Source organism: Typopeltis vanoorti, chromosome 3 (assembly GCF_054136105.1).
Source record: "Typopeltis vanoorti isolate ZY-2024b chromosome 3, IOZ_Tvanoo_1.0, whole genome shotgun sequence".
In the NCBI taxonomy this organism is placed as follows: Eukaryota; Metazoa; Arthropoda; class Arachnida; order Uropygi; family Thelyphonidae; genus Typopeltis; species Typopeltis vanoorti.
This window is the reverse complement of record NC_143551.1, coordinates 71,109,062-71,127,032: the sequence shown is the minus strand read 5'-3', so window position 1 is coordinate 71,127,032 and position 17,971 is coordinate 71,109,062. Positions and strand designations below refer to the sequence as shown.

Sequence of the window (17,971 nt, the reverse complement as noted above, 5' to 3'; positions counted from 1 at the left end):
TTTGTGGTTTAAAAGATGTGAAGATTACATTTATGCAACACCCTTGTTCATTTTTCAGAAGACGTCTAGAATAATTGATGAAAATAATTTTGCTATGATCTTAGTTTTCTTGGAATGTAGAGAGGTAGAGGAATGTAGTATTTTGTGTTTTTGGGCATTGTAAGCATTGTCTTGAGAGCTGTTGTGGGAGTTGTAGCCCACCCATGGTATTAATTGTACTATAGGTTTGCAAATAACTAGCTAGCCTTTCATGGGTGGGGGCAACATAAAAAAAAAAAAAATTATGACTAGAGAGAAATGTCTAAAAAAAAAAAAAGGTGGAATAAATAATTGAGTTCAGTGAAAAGTACTGTATCGCTAGAATAAGTAGCCTTGACATTATGTGTTAATGTTTTATGGGTACTGCATTGTTGAGCTAGGTGATGGTATAATTGCACAAGCCAATTATTAAATTTTCAAGAATTTTGCAAGCTGGTTATTAAATGGACAATTAAATGGCTATAAACTGTAGAGTGGCATGCACATCAATCCGCAATGGCTAGTAACATTTAGGTGATAAATTTACATATGGTATATTTTCCAAAAATCCAGCCAGGGTTTGCTTTTATTGGCACCTTTTGTGCTTCCGTTGCCCTGCTTCCTTTCCTACACATCAACCAGTGTAGGATTATGTCCACTAGCAATCTTATAGCAATATTATTTTTTAACAAACATTCACTTAATTTTTCCTGGGCTGCTTTTCATAAGGCAATAACATCTCCATCTTTGACGTCTCTCAAAGATTTTGTGTTTCTAGAATTGTCATGAATCTAATACCTTAGGAAGAAGAAACAGTGCAAGCAAAATGAAAAGAAGATATATGCTGATAATGGAATTAATTTATATGGTGAAATGATTTTTTTTAGTTAGCCAGCTGCTAAAAATTTGCCAGCACACACCTGCATATAATTAATGTGTTTAAGAAGGCTAAACCATTGAGTTTTTGTCATCTCTGGAAATCATTTTTGGATACTGGTGTTTAAATATACTAGTAATACATCTAATGTGTTTGGGTCGTGAAGCAAGAAAGCAAACACATCATCAACTTAGTACACCTAAACTGTGGGTTTGAGCATGGCTGGGTCAAAGACTAGTTTTTTTTAAAAAAAAATTTTCTTTATGTGGTTCCCACCAACATAAGTTTATTAGCAAACCTATTGTGCATTTCTACCATGGGTGGGATAAGGAATTTTTTTTTTCTTTTCAATTTTTATCAATTATATATATATTTTTATTTATTTTTTATTTGTTTATTTTCACCAGAAATCTTGCTCTAGAGATCAAACATGGAACTTTTTTCAAGCTACTTTAGGCCTCCAATAAGTGAGGCAGTGGTCTCACACGAGGCAGTGAAATTCATCTCCCACCTAAAGACAATCATAAACATCCATGCCCACAACATTATTCGAACCTGTGACCTGTTAGTTGGAGAGTGGGTACCAGTGGCGGCCCGTACATAAGCACTGCGACACTGCAGGACCCCCAAGGAAAAAATGAAAAATTTAAATTTTGTTTGTGTTTATAAATAATAACAATGCTTACAACATTATATAAATGCAATACAACATTATATAAATGCAATACAACATGTTAAAGGTTACAGCTTATGTTTCGACAGTGATTGAATAGTTAATAATTGGAATTATTCGATTAACTCTTAGATTATGAAACAAATACACTGCGATCTAACGCAGTGTCGGAATTATCACATTCACGAATCACAGCCAGAGTCGCCGATATTCATTTGCGCTTGTGATTGCACGTTACAAGTAATTCCCACATTGTTCGTTTAGGCAGTGTATCGTATGCTTGCGTGCATTATTTCTGTGAGATACGAAACTTTTATTATTGGTGTTTGTTCGTGGTGAGGGTGAAATATTTTTAATAAAGCAATTTTTTAACATGTAAATTTATTTATTAATAAATTGGTTACTGATTAGGAAAAAAATAATTTTGAAAATTTTTTTTTTTAATTTTGTATATGCAGCACCCCCACTTAAAAATTTTACTGGCCGCTACTGGTGGGTATGGTAAGCACTTGGCCAACAGGTCAGCATCTTTTTCTTAGTGTTGAATGTAGAAAATGAGGGCATCCACGGCATTACCATCTCACCATTTTTTATATATATAAAGTAGTTGAGTTTGATAAACTTAATTAAGTTACAGTATGTGGATTTGGATATCAGGTTAGTGAACTGGATTGGAGATTGGCTGTGTGATATATATCAGAGAGAGATGTATACAAGGGAACAGTATCAAGGTAGCAGAAAGTTGTTGTAAGTGTAGTCCCTCAGGGCTCAGTATTGGGACTCATATTGTTTAACTCTCATCGATGACATTGTCAATAGACTGCAGGGAGATATTCAAATGTTTGCAGATGACGTAATGTGACGAAGTTAATGCAACTGAATGTAAGGTCTTAAAATTTAGGATCCATCAATGGGAAGCTGCATACTCTATTGGAGCAACTGTACCATAGGAAGTGGAGGAGGCATGGGACCTTGGGGTGATGATTGATAGAAACAACATGAAGTTTAGGGAACATATTGCAAAAGTTGGTGAAGTTAACCTAAAGGATTGCTGCAATACTGAGAGGGACACTGACTGAAACAAACAGAATAGTCATGGTTACATTTTATAAAGCCCTGATCAGACCACATATGGATTTTCATGCTCAGATTTGGTCGCCAGGATTAGAAGGGGGGGGGGTAAATTAACCTTGAAGAAAGTGCAAATGAGTATAGCAAAAATGATATCAGGACTGTATAATGTTAGCAATGAAGATAGACCGAGGACATGTGGACTGTACAGTTTGGTCAATAGAAGAAGATAGGTGATAATTTAAACTGTTGAGAGGTAGTTACAGGATTGACACTGGGAAGCTCTTTTGTATGGTAGATCAAGAAGAGGGAGCAAGAACAAGGGGCTGCCCCTGGAAATTATGAATGGAAGTGATGAGTAAGAGGATGAGGAGTGGCTTTTTTGCATGGAAGGTGATTGGACCTTGGAATGCATTGCATGAAAGGGTAGTGAAAGCACAAATAGTGATTGAGTTTAAGGAATGGTATGATAGACTTCGTGTTGCTTAAGTTGTGTCTTTCACAATGAGTCTTAAGACTCCATGGAGGTCCCAAGTAATATCTCTTTTAGTAGTATATTTATATAAAAAAATTACCTTGAAATAAAAAATAAAATAAAATAAATTTAATATACCAGCTTGTCCACCCACAGCATATATTTTCAACTTAGTGAATGATTATTTTTAAACTGCAGAAGTTTATGCCAAAACAATTTTCTCCTTTTATAATTCTCTAAGTTATATTTGATTAATATTTTTCTAAATAATTCATTATATAACTCATTAATTAGCTAATATATTCTAAATATTAGAAAGGTCAAATATTTTTCTAAAGTAATAATAAAGCTTCAATGATTGATAGAAACAACATGAAGTTTAGAAGACATATTGCAAAGTTGGTGAAGGTAACCCAAAGGATTGCTGCAATACTGAGAGGGATGCTGACTGGCAGAGACAGAAGAGTCTTGGTTCCATGACTTTATTTTATTTTGAGTGGAGAGCGTATGGTAGCACGTGGCGGTGAATTTGAGCTGTGCAGAAGAAAGTGATTTTTAATCGGTGAATAGTCCGCTTTTTTTCCCGTTTTACTACGTTTTTGAGTGCTAAATTGTTTCTCTGAATACGAGTGTACTTCAGTGGTTGTTTTTTGGAAGTTAGTTGCTGTCGCGATATAATATATTTTGGTACCGTCGGAATTGAACGCGTAATGGTGGAAGACAAAACGAAGCTAAGTTACTGTATTTAGTTATATTTCATTTTATTTAATTATATTTAGTACTTAAATGTTCTGATGTTTGTACTTTTTTCCCTCTTATTTATTAATTGAATAATTATTAAAGATTATGCTACTCGGCAGTAAGGAATGATGGTGGATTCAGCAGCAGTCGCAAGTGGCGTAACGCCAAGTCCTCCGCCATTTAAGAATTCAATTATTAGCAATATCATAAGGGACTTTGTGGCATGCAGTACTTGCGGCATGTATGCGTCTCGGGAATTACATATGTGGCTTGTTAAAGAGAGTGGAGAGTGTATGTGCGCAAAATACAGGCAGTTGGAGGAAATAAGTACATTAGATATATCGATATCCAACTTTGTTGCTCCAGGAACGGGGAATGAATGTAGGAAGACAAGTAGTGTGATAGGAGAGAATGAGAAAATAATAGTTGATAGTGTGGAAGGCGTGAGTGACTGTGAAAGTTTAGGAGATGGTTTTGTTTGGGAGAGTGAATTTAGATTAAGAGTGACTGACCTGCAGAGGGAGATAGATGAGTTGAAAGAGGAGGTGGAATGTCTTGTGAATGAGAGCAGAAGTATGAAAGATAAGATTAGGAAAATGGAAGAGATAAATGCAAGGCGAATCAGAGTAGGAGAGAGACAGAATTTAGGGAGTATGAGTGAGAGGTATGGGTGTGCTAGAAGAGGAGAGAATGGAAACAGTAGAAGAGAGGGAATGAGAGAGAGGTATGGGAATGCTAGCAGACGAGAGGATGGAAACAGTAGGAGAGACGGAATGAGAGAGAGATATGGAAGTGCTAGAAGAGGAGAGAATGGAAACGGTAGGAGAGATGGAATGAGAGAGAGGTATGGGAATGCTAGAAGACAAGAGGATGGAAACAGTAGTAGGAGAGACAGAATGAGAGAGGGATATGGAAGTGCTAGAAGTGGAGAAAATGGAAACAGCAGGAGAGAGGGAATTAGAGAGATGTATGGGAGTGCTAGAAGAGGAGAGAATGGAAACAGTAGAAGAGAGAGGTATGGGAATGAAAGAAGAGAGAATGAAACAATAGGAGTGAGGGAATGGTAAGAGGTATAATGTATGGCGACTCAATGATCCGTGGTGTTCAAGATCAGATGCGTGAGGAGTGTTTGCCAGGAGGAACAATAGAAAGGGTGGCTATGGCAATTAAGAGAGGTGAAAGGATGGATGAGATGATTGTGATGGTAGGAACGAATGACTTGAGTGGTAATGTAAGTCAGGCAGCGAGAGATATGAGATTTTTGCTTGAGACTGTATGGAAGAAGACAGAGAGAGGAAAAATAGTGTGCGTGTTGCCTAGGTATGATAATGATGAGCTGAGCAGAAGAGCAGTGATATTGAAAGGCATAATAGCGAGAATTTGTGACAAGAGAGGACTGGTATATGTGGATGCTTGGAGTGCGTTTGAGGAAAGAGAGGAATTGTATGCGAGAGACCGTTTACATTTGAATGAGGAAGGACGTAGGCATCTGGAGAGATTACTGTTCTGAACGAGTCAGTGTGTCCCAGGGAGGATGATAGCAGGGGTGGCCTCTTGTGGGAATGGATACTTGGGAGAAGGGAGACAATGTCAGGTAACACTGAGCCCAGTGGAGTCTAGAAGAGATAATGCTGGGTATAGAAACAATGGCATTTATATGCTTTATACTAATGCCAGGAGTATCCGGAATAAGGGAGAGGAATTGGTGGCGCAGATAGCATCAGCCTGGCCAAAAATTATTGCGATCACTGAGACGTGGTTGACAGAAGGGGATATAACAACAGGAATAGAAGTCGCTGGTATAGCATTTTTCGTGAGGATAGGAGGGGAAAGCGTGGTGGTGGGGTACTGCTTATGATAAGTGATGACCTATGTCCTCTAAGAGTGGAGAATTTGGAAGGAAGTGAGACAAATGATTTTGAGAGCGTATGGTGTGAGGTAGAGGTAGGCAAGACAGGATATTTAGTGGGGTGTTGCTACAGACCCAGGAGCACAGAGGATGGGGACCAGGATATGTTTAGACAACTAAGTTTGGCAAGTGCAAGAAGAATGATTGTTATGGGAGATTTTAACTTCAGTAGTATAAATTGGAGAGAGGAAGATGCATGTGGCAATAGGGGAATGGAATTTCTAGAATTCTTGAGGGATAAATGTCTTAGGCAACATGTAACAGAGGGAACAAGAGGTTCAAAAGTTTTGCATTTTGTTATAGCATCAGAAGAGTTGATAATAACTGAGTTGACGTCTCTCCCACCAGTTGGAGAGAGTGACCATATGGTGTTGACTTGGAAAATGAATAGACATGCAGGAGTATCAAAGAGACGGGAACTTATGTGGAATTATAAGGCAGGTGATTATATAATAGTCTTAGACCTCAACTTCGGGAAGTTTCATGGAGGGAGGAATTGGAAGGCCGGGATATCACTAGTGCGTGGGAAATTGTGAAAGAATATTTGTTATCAGCAATGGTAATTGTATACCACGAGTGAAGAAGAGGACGCAATTTGGAGTAAAGTGGATGACAAACAATATTAAACAGGAATTGCATGTGAAAAAGAGGCTATTGAAGAGATATAAGGAGACAGGGTGAACAGATGCATGAGGAATATAAGACACAGGCCAGAAGAGTGACTAGTGTGGTAAGGAAAGCGAAACTGGAATATGAGAGGAGATTGGCCCTAAGATCCAAAGAAAATCCTAGGGAATTTTTTAGCTATGTGGCCAGTAGGTGGAAAAATGACTGTGGAAGAATGATATTGTGGGATAAAAATGGGAATAGAGTGACTGATACAGAGGACATAGTGGAATTGTTCAATGACTACTTTATTGGAGTATTTCATCCTGGAGGAGTCAGTTTTAATGCTAGAGGGATAGGACAGGTTCGAGGTCTGGAGGTACAGGAGGAGAGTGTGTTTCAGATACTGAGTACTCTGGATGTCAATAAAGCTTTTGGATTGGATGGTATTTCACCACGAGTTTTGAGAGAATGTGCTAGGGAATTGACAGTGCCTTTAACGTGGCTTTTCAGTGAAAGTCTGGCTTTGGCAAAGGTGCCCAGGGAATGGAAGGAAGGTAAGATAGTGCCATTGCATAAGGGTGGTAACAGACTGGAAGTGTCTAATTATAGGCCAGTCTGTGTGTCATCGGTAGTTGTTAAGATCTTGGAGAAAGTAGTGAGGGACTGTATACAGCATTGGGCAGATGAGGGTAATGTTATCTGTGAGAGTCAACATGGATTTGTGAAAAGGCACTCTTGTTTTAGCAATATGCTAGCCTTTTATAATAAAGTTACAAGAACATTAGATGAGGGAAAGGCATATACTGCAATTTTCTTAGACTTGGCGAAGGCATTTGACAGGGTGCCACATGATAAGCTGATATTTAAGTTGCAGCACATGGGTCTGGATGTCAGATTGGTCAACTGGATTCAGGATTGGCTGTCTGATAGGTATCAGAGAGTTGTGTATGGTGGAGCAGTTTCCAGGAGGCAGAGGGTTACAAGTGGGGTCCCACAAGGCTCAGTACTAGGACCTATATTGTTTAACCTTTATATCAATGACATAGCCAGTGGATTGCAGGGGGATATTCAGTTGTTTGCGGATAATGCGAAGCTGGGAAGGATTATTAGTAATAGTGCAGATGTGGTAGCCCTGCAAGAGGATTTAAATAAGCTAGATAGATGGGCAAATGAATGGGGGTGTCAGTTTAATGCAGCAAAATGTAAGGTCTTGAGGTTTGGGAAACATCGATGGGATGCTGCATACTCTATGGGAGGAGTTATACTGGAGGAAGTAGGGGAGACAAGATATCTGGGTTTGATGATTGATAGAAACCTGAAGTTTAGGAGACATATTGCAGAGGTGGTGAAGGTAACACAGAGGATTGCTGCTATTATGAGAAGGACACTGACCTGCAGAGATAAGAGTGTTATCATTCCGTTGTATAAGTCTCTGATCAGACCACACTTGGACTATTGTTCTCAGATTTGGTCCCCAGGATTTGAAGGGGATAAATTAACTGTGGAAAGAATACAAAGACGGATGACAAAGATGGTTTCAGGACTGTACAAGGATAGTTATGAGGATCAGCTGAGAGAATGTGGACTGCAGAGTTTGGTGGATAGAAGGAGAGGTGATATGATTGAGACTTTTAAACTGTTGAGAGGTGGTTACAGGGTTGACACTGGGGAGTTCTTTCGCTTGGTTGAACAGCGGGAAGTAGTGATGACAAGAGGCCATCCCTGGAAGTTACGAAAGGAAACTGTGAGCAGGAGGGTAAGGAGTGGTTTCTTTGCAGGGAAGGTGGTTGAGCCATTGAATGCATTGCCTGATGAAGTGGTGGGAGCGAGAACGGTCAGTGAGTTTAAAGAGTGGTATGATAGACTTTGTGTTTCTCAGGGGGGGATCTCTGCTCGATGAGTCTTGACAGACTTTATGTTTTAGGAAGGACCTCCCTCGATGAGTCTTTTGACTCCTTCGAGGCCTGAATAATAATAATAATAATAATAATAATATAATAAAAATTAATTTAAGTAAATTTACAAATACTTTAGTAATTTTAAGTCACTTTATATATTTAAATAGTGTGTATTCACATAGTCATTTAAGTAATCCTTTGAACCTGTTTTCATAAATAGAACTGCATTTTTCAGATCCAGCAAGAGTAACCTATTCTCCTACAATACAATACCTTCCCCTTGGTCTTTCTGGAGTGATTCGTTGCTATGTACAAGCAAATCCTCCATTCCAGTTCATTACTTGGACTAAAGACAGGCGGCCATTTGATCCAAATGCAACACCTGGAGTTGTAACGCTAAATAATGGTTCTCTGTTATTTCAAAGGGTTAGTCATGAACATCAAGGAAGGTATAGATGTACACCTTATAATATTCACGGAACTGCAGGAACATCAAATGTGATGGAAGTATTAGTGAGAGGTAAATATTTTGCTTTTTATATCAAATTAATATCTTTACATATATTCCTTGTCACTATGTGAGTTTATTTTTACAAGATATTTATAGAAATGTTTAACCACTGAAAATCTGTGTGCTTTTTATCAAATAAATAAAATATTGACCGTGTTTATTAGTAAAAGTTGCTAGAAGATGGTAAGTTCACTTTATTTTGAAGATATGACTATTTGTTTAAAGTTAGATCTTATGACATTAACATTAAATAATAATAATAATTATTATTATTATTATTATCATCATCATCATCATCAAATTCCTGCCATGTACCCTCAAGGGGTGTACAGGATATGACAGTACTACATGAAAAAATTACATCATTACTAACTTCCTATCTACAATTTTCCTCCAAATCAGTCTGTTACTTGTCAAGACTCCAACATTATCAGATCTTATATTTCTATCATCTAAGGCACTTTGTACCGTATCAATCCACCTATATCTTGGTCTTCCTCTGGGTCGTTTTCCTGCCAACCTGGCAGAGAACACTTGTTTTGCTAATCTTTCCTCTCCCATTCTATTTAAGTGACCATACCATCTGAGATTAGCTCTGCTAATGCATTCCTGGATGCTGACAATGTCAAGTTCTTTCCTAATATCCTCATTTTTAATATGATATTGCCATTGATGCCATCTGTTCACGCCTCTAATCTTTCTCAGGACTCTCATATCTGCGGTCTCTAGTCTTTGGTCAAGTGTTTTACTTCTGACCCAGCTTTCAGATCCATAAGTTAAAATTGGTTTGAACACAGTCTTGTATACAGCTAATTTAGTGTTCCGACTAATTTCTCTCTTATTCCATATGAATTTATTCAATTGACTTCCCACGATACCAGCTTTGCTGATTCTGTTGTCTATTTCTATATTTAGTTTACCATCTTCAGTAAAAATTGTGCCTAAGTAGCTGAAATGTTTTACTTGTTCCACAGGTTCTCCATTCACAACACAGTTGACATTTTCAATGCTTCTGCCTATTTTCATTGTCTTTGTCTTTTTATTGCTGACTTTCATACCATATCTATTACAACAGCTATTCAATTTAGTCAGAGAATCTTGCAGACTTGTAGCGGATTTATTTAGAAGTATAACATCATCCGCATAAAGCAAAGAGCTGACATTAACATCTCCAATTTTGATATCAGGTTTAATACCACATTCCTTCATAATGTGATCCATATAGATAATGAATAACAGAGGGGATAATGTACATCCTTGTCTCACACCAGATTTAACATTAAACCATCTTCCTGAACTTCCTTCAATTCTAACTGCTGACTCACAACTCAAATAAAGACTAAGTATTGCTTGATATAATGCCCCATTGACACCATATAACTGCAGCGTATTGAATAGCTTCTCTCTTGGCACCTTGTCATATGCCTTTTCCAAATCGACAAAACTTAAATACAGATCTTTGTTATATTCCCATGCTTTCTCGACTATTTGTCGTAAAGTGAAGATCTGATCCTGACAGCCTCTATTTGGCCTGAATCCAGCTTGTTCTTCACCAAGCTTTTCTTCCACAATTCTTCTCAACCATTTCTCAAGTATACTTGCATAGATCTTGCCAGGAACACTCAGTAGGGAAATACCTCTGTAATTCTCACATTCAGTCTTATTTCCCTTTTTATATATGGGTACTATGAGAGCTTTACTCCAATCATCGGGAATTCGTCCCTCTGTCCAGGCTTTCTGAACTATGCAGTGCAGCCACTGTAAGACTCTTATACCACCATACTTCAGCATTTCTGGTCGAATATCATCTACTCCTGCTGCCTTTCCACATTTCAAGCCTTTGATGGCTTTTTCTACTTCAAGTATGGATATGTATTCCTGACTGCATGCCTGGTCAGTGTTTTTTACCACTGTGCTGTCATCACTGCTTGTTTCATTTAGCAGTTTTTCAAAGTAATTACTCCATACTTCAAGGATATCTTTTTCTCCTGTTTTCATTTCACCTTTATCATCTCTAATTCCTTTTACAGCACACTTTCCTCCATTCCTAAGCTTCTTCAACAACCTCCAGAATATTTTGCCACCTTCTTGATATTTATTTTCTATTATTATTATTACGGGCAACTCCAAGGAGTGCTTAGACTCATCGAGGGAGGCCCTAACATCTTGTCAAGAACAACTATTTAACATTCACACAGTATCTCTCATACTTCGCCTTGAACTCATTCACAGTCATGGCACCCACTATGGAGTCTGGCAGCTTATTCCACTCATTCACCACTCTCCAAGTAAAAAACCTAGTTCTAACACCCTTGCTAACCACACTCTTGCCCAGTTTCCATGGATGGCCCTTAGTTCTCCCACCACCAGTCCTGTTCTCAAAAATATCTTCTGAATTAATCTTATAGAAATCCTTCAGTAATTTGAATGTCTCATTCATATCACCCATCTTCTGCCTATCAACCAATTTCTGCAACCCACAAATCTTCAACCTGTTCTGATAAGGTTCTTTCCATAGACCTGCTATCATCTTGGTCATTCGTCTCTGGATCCTCTCCACTCCTCCCCATCAAGAAGAAACCCTGGTGCCCATATCTGGGCACAGTAGTCTAGATGGAGTCTTATCAAGGCTTGATACAGAGGAACAGTAACCTGTTTGTCTCTGCTTGTTAAAGTATTTTTCAGCAACCAAGTGATTTGATGAGCTGATTTAGCCACTTTTGCGGTGTGCCTCCCCTAAACTTCAACTCCCTATCCGCCAACACTCCCAAATCCCTGGCCTCATCAATCTCCTGGAGTTCCTTTCCACCAATGTGATATACTTCTGCTAATCTTTTCACCCCAAAATGCATGACCTTAAACTTTGCCAAATTAAATTGACATCCATTCTCCTTAGCCCAGTCCTCCAACCTATCCAAATCATCCTGCAAAATTTTGACATTCTGTGCACTCACTATTGCTCTACCCAACTTTGTATCATCAGCAAACAAATGAACAGTTCCTCTCAGATCCTTTCCTATATCGTTAGTGAACAAATTAAACAGTAGTGGTCCGAGAATAGAACCCTGAGGCACACCACTAGTCACAGGCCGTCTTTTGGACCTTACTCCTGAATAAACTGCTCTTTGATATCTCTCCATCAACCATCCTCCTATCCATCTCACCAACCCTATATCCATCCCCATATGCTGCAGTTTACTGATTAGAATTCCATGTGGTATCCTGTCAAACGCCTTAGCAAGGTCCAGCAGAATCACTGTAAACCCATTACCCTTATCCAGTTCAGCCGTCACTGTGTTATAAAACATGAGCAAGTTACTGAGGCATGATCTATCCTTCACAAAACCATGCTGTCCCCCATACAGTATCCCATTTTCATCTATCCATTCCTGTACTTTCCTCTTGACTACTTTCTCCAAGACCTTGACATAATAATCTTTTAAATTCAAAAACTGTGTTCATGAAAAAAAAAAAAAAGTTTCTTCCCAATTTTTTTGCATATTCGGCTCTGAATTTGCCAAAATGTCTCCATGTACCAGTTTCAAATAATTCTAGAATATATGAATTCTTTTTATAATGAAAAATTGAAAGCATTTGAAAACTAGAACCAAAACTTGGAATCTCAGTGGCAAACTCTGAAGGAAAATTCACTGAGTGATCATTTCTTTTAGGCTTGCACGGTGATCCGAATGCATTTTTGGAAATTATGGAGACAACTACCGTGTTTGAATAAAAACTTTAGTTTACTATTACTAAAATTTTACAATTCGACGTTTCGACCTTTATGTCAAGGTCATCTTCTGGAGCGTACAAATATACACAAGAAACAAGCTATACTACAATCATACTGGTTTGTTAAAGACACTGACTAATCGCTACATTGAAAGAGGCATCAGACTATCATTGAAAGAGGCATCAGATCCCTACCTAACAACATAGCAGACAAAATACGACTAGAAACCAGTAATGTCCTAAATACCAAGAAAACCATACAGAACAACCTGACTAAAACAGAATTAGCAGCAATTAAATCATTAAAAGCCAAACAAAACATAATACTAACGAAAGCTGATAAAGGCAGTGCCACTGTTGTCCTTGACAGGTCAACATACATACTGCAAATGAACCAACTAGTAGCCGATAACAACACATATAAAATGGTAAATTATAACCCAACAAAGAGGATAAAGGACAAAACAGAAGAACTACTAAAGTCCGTCACTTCTTGGCCACCAGACACAGTTAAAAAACTCAAACCCCACTACGCCTGCCCCCCCAGAATATATGGGGTTCCGAAAATACACAAACAAAATTGTGTATTTTCTCTCATTTTTCTGTCATTACTGAAAATTGATCACTGAGTGATCAATTTTCAGTAATGACAGAAAAATGAGAATTCCTTGTAGATACATTTTTTTCTGTATTCTCTTAGGGTAAGAGAACTAAGATATGTATAAAAGTAGCTAAACAAAAGTCATGGGAATACTGATAAGGATACAGAAGATAAATATCAATAAGGTAACAGAATGTTCTTCTGGAGGCTGTTGTAAAAGTTTATAAACAGAAAAGAGAGTATTGTAAAAGGAATTAGAGATAGTAAAGATGATATGAAACTGAAACTAAAGATATTTTGTATATAGGAAAAATTACTTTGAAAGATTATTATTATCATTATCAGACTTTCATGAAGTCAAATAAACTCATTATTGGAGGAGGTCCCTCTATCACACACACACACACACACACACACACACACACACACACACACACACACACACACACACACACACACACACACACACACACACACACACACACACACACACATAACTTATTAAACCTTTGGCTCTTCATATATTTAGTAACTTATTAAACTATTTCTCAAATGCATTCACTGTCTCTACATTCACCATACTCTCAGGCAAATGATGAATGATGAATGTAGGAAAAAAAACTCTCTTCTCACTCTGCTGCACATACCCCCCTCGTACTGCTTCCAGGGATGACCTCTTGTTGTACTTATCTTCTGCCATTCTATGAAAAATCTCTTCTACATTCATCTAGTAGAAGTAATAACTCCCTTACCAACCTATATGGATTTATCATCTCTCTCTCTCCCTCTGTCATCCTCTATCTATCCACTGGACTCTGCAAATTGCATTTTCCCAACCTTTCTTCATATTCAACATTCCAGAATCTAGAAACTACCATAGTCATTTGCCTGTATACCTTTCCATTATTCCTTCATCCTTTTGAAAACCAAATTTGTGTACAATAATCATTGTGTAGCTTTATGTGGTTTTAAGTGGCTTGAAATTTGTGCACAATAGTCTGTTAGTGGCCTGATCAAAACATTATACAGTGAAACCATAATTACCTTACTTCTACACATCAGTATTCTCCACATTATTGTCAGAATCTGTTGTACTCTCCTCACAATTTTAGCATTGTGTGCTCTAAATTTTAGGTGCTTATCCCCCCACCCTCCCTCCAAGATCAAACTTATTTCTTTCACCTCCTCCAAGATATCTCTACAGATTGTATACCCTGCATCCCATCTTTCATTTCCAAATTTTAAAACTTTATGCTTTGCAACATTGAACTAGTAAACCCACCCAAGTGCCTATCCACTCAGTCTATTCAAGTTCTCTTGGAGAGTCGTGACATCTGCTGCACTCCCATAGTTCTTTCTAGCTTTGCATTTTCTGCAAACAACTACGTATTACCATTCATACATTTCCAAATATGATTAACATAAAAGTTAAACAGCAACTCCTCCCTCCCACAACAATAACAAAAAAACACTTGATGGATACCACTAGTGACTTCCTCTTCTGGAATATTGCTCTTTATATTGCTGATGCCTATCATATAATCAATCAGTCTCCAATCCAATCCAAAATACTAATCTATTATTCAACCACATCCATTCCAGTATAATTACAAATTCATTACCTGTAAGTCTATCATAGATTTTTACAAAATCTATACATACAACTGTGTATGCATCTCCCTTCTCCTGTGCATTTGTCACCTTGTGATAATCATCATCATCATCATGAGAGTCCTGAGAAAGATTAGGGGCATGAACTGATGGCATCAATGACAATATCATATTAAAAATGAGGATATTAGGAAAGAACTTGACATTGTCAGCATCCAGGAATGCGTTAGCAGAGCTAACCTCAGGTGGTATGATCACTTAAACAGAATGGGAGAGGAAAGATTTGCAAAACAAGTGTTCTCTACAAGGTTGGCAGGTAAAAGTCCCAGAGGAAGACCGAGATATAGGTAGATTGATAGAGTAAAAAGTGCCTTAGAAGATAGAAATATAAGATCTGATAATGTTGGAGTCTTGACAGGTAACAGACTGATTTGGAGGAAAATTGTAGATGGGAAGTTAGTAATGATGTAATTTTTCATGTAGTACTATCATATCCTGTACACCCCCCTGGAGGATACATGGCAGGAATTTGATGATGATGATTATCACAAGGTGACAAATGTACAGGAGAAGGGACCTGACCCAGCTCTCAGATCGATAAGTTAAAATTGGCTTGAATACTGTCTTGTATACAGCTAACTTAGTGTTTTGGCTAATTTCTCTCTTATTCCATATAAATTTATTCAGTTGATTTCCTACCATACCAGCTTTGTTGATCCTGTTGTCTATTTCCATATATAATTTAACATCTTCACTAAAAATCGTGCCTAAGTAGCTGAAATGTTTTATTTGTTCTATATAGGTTCTCCATTCATAATGCAGTTGATATTTTCAGTGTTTCTGCCTATTTTCATTGTCTTTGTCTTTTTAATGCTGAGCTTCATACCATATCTGTTACAACAGTTATTCACTTTAGTCAGAGAATCTTGCAGACTTGTAACAGATTTATTTAGAAGTATAACATCATCTGCATAAATCAAACAGCTGAGATTAACATCTCCAATTTTGATATCAGGTTTAATACCACTTTCCTTCATAATGTGATCCATATAGATAATGAATAACAGTCGAGATAATGTACATCCTTGTCCGACACCAGATTTAACATTAAACTACCTTCCTGTACTTCCTTCAATTCTAACTGCTGACTTACAACTCAAATAAAGACTAACTATTGCTTGATATAATGCTCCATTGACACCATATAACCATAGCGTTTTGAATAGTTTCTCTGTTGGCACCTTGTCATATGCCTTTTCCAGATCTACAAAACTTAAATACAGATCTTTGTTATATTCCCATGATTTCTCAACTATCTGTTGTAATGTGAAAATCTGATCTTGACAGCCTCTATTTGGCCTGAATCCAGCTTGCTCTTCACCAAGCTTCTCTTCCACAATCCTTCTCAGCTGTTTCTCAAATATACTTGCATATATCTTACCAGGAACACTCAGTGGGGAAATACCTCTGTAATTCTCACATTCAGTTTTATTTCCCTTTTTATATATATGAGTACTCTGAGAACTCTACTCCAGTCATCTGGAATTCATCCCTATGTCCAGGCCTCATGAACTATGCAGTGAAGCCACCATAAGACTTTTATACCTCCATACTTGAGCATTTCTGGTCGAATATCAAATACTCCTGCTGCCTTTCCACATTTCAGGCTTTTGATGGCTTTTTCTACTTCACGTTTGTATGCATTCCTGATTGCATGTCTGTTGAGTGTTTTTTACCATTGTGCTGTCATCACCGCTTGTTTCATTTAGCAATTTTTCGAAGTAATTATTCCATACTTCAAGGATATCTTTTTCTCCTGTTTTCATGTCACCTTTATCACCTCTAATTCCTTTTATAGCATTTTTACATCTTTCCTCCATTTCTGAGCTTCCAACCTCCAGAATATCTTGCCAACTTCTTGATATTTATTTTCTATGTTCTTACCAAAGTCCTCCCATGACTTTTGTTTAGCTAGTTTTACACAGTTAGCTTTTTTACATTTGCAGCAATGGTAAGTTGTATACCACGAGTGAAGAAGAGGACACAATTTGGAGTAAAGTGGATGACAAACAATATTAAACAGGAATTGCATGTGAAAAAGAGGCTATGGAAGAGATATAAGGAGACAGGTGAAGAGAGGATGCGTGAAGAATATAAGACACAGGCCAGAAGAGTGACTAGTGTGGTAAGGAAAGTGAAACTGGAATATGAGAGGAGATTGGCCCTAAGATCCAAAGAAAATCCTAGGGAATTTTTTAGCTATGTGGCCAGTAGGAGGAGAAATGACTGTGGAAGAATGATATTGTGGGATAAAAATGGGAATAGAGTGACTGATGCAGAGGACATAGTGGAATTGTTCAATGACCACTTTATTGAAGTATTTCATCCTGGAGGAGTCAGTTTTAATGCTAGAGGGATAGGGCAGGTTCAAGGTTTAGAGGTACAGGAGGAGAGTGTGTTTCAGATACTGAGAACTCTGGATGTCAATAAAGCTTTTGGACTGGATGGTATTTCACCACGAGTTTTGAGAGAATGTGCTAGGGAACTGACAGTGCCTTTAACCTGGCTTTTCAATGAAAGTCTGGCTTCGGTAAAGGTGCCCAGGGAATGGAAGGAAGGGAAGATAGTGCCATTGCATAAGGATGGTAACAGACTGTGTTTGGTGGAGCAGTTTCAAGGAGACAGAAGGTTACAAGTGGGAGTCCCACAGGGCTCAGTACTAGGACCTATATTGTTTAACCTTTATATCAATGACATTGCCAGTGGATTGCAAGGGGATATTCAGTTGTTTGCAGATGATGCAAAGCTGGGAAGGATTATTAGTAACAGTGCAGATGTGGTAGCCCTGCAAGAGGATTTGAATAAACTAGATAGATGGGCAAATGAATGGGGTGTCAGTTTAACGCAGCAAAATGTAAGGTCTTGAGGTTTGGGAAACATCGATGGGATGCTGCATACTCTATGGGAGGAGTTATACTGGAGGAAGTTGGGGAGACATGAGATCTGGGGTTGATGATTGATAGAAACCTGAAGTTTAGGGGACATATTGCAAAGGTGGTGAAGGTAACACAGAGGATTGCTGCAATTATGAGAAGGATACTGACCTGCAGAGATAAGAGGTTTATCATTCCGTTGTATAAGTCTTTGATCAGACCACATTTGGATTATTGTTCTCAGATTTGGTTCGCAGGATTTGAAGGAGATAAATTAACTGTGGAAAAGATACAAAGACGGATGACAAAGAT

At 37.9% G+C, this 17,971-nt stretch overlaps 1 protein-coding gene across 4 annotated transcripts in view; it reads left to right on the top strand.

The window, feature by feature from the left end:
• The window catches only part of LOC150108248 (protein turtle-like), a 1,021,857-nt gene that overhangs the window by 294,970 nt on the left and 708,916 nt on the right, over positions 1–17,971 (top strand). For all 4 annotated transcript variants that reach the window (XR_016548124.1, XM_090390663.1, XM_090390666.1 and 1 more), the window contains exon 6: positions 8,507–8,791. Coding sequence is in view for 3 of the 4 variants with exons in the window: in XM_090390663.1 (XP_090246789.1) it covers positions 8,507–8,791 (285 nt within the window). In the remaining variant the exon portion in view is untranslated. The remainder of the gene's footprint in view (positions 1–8,506; positions 8,792–17,971) is intronic.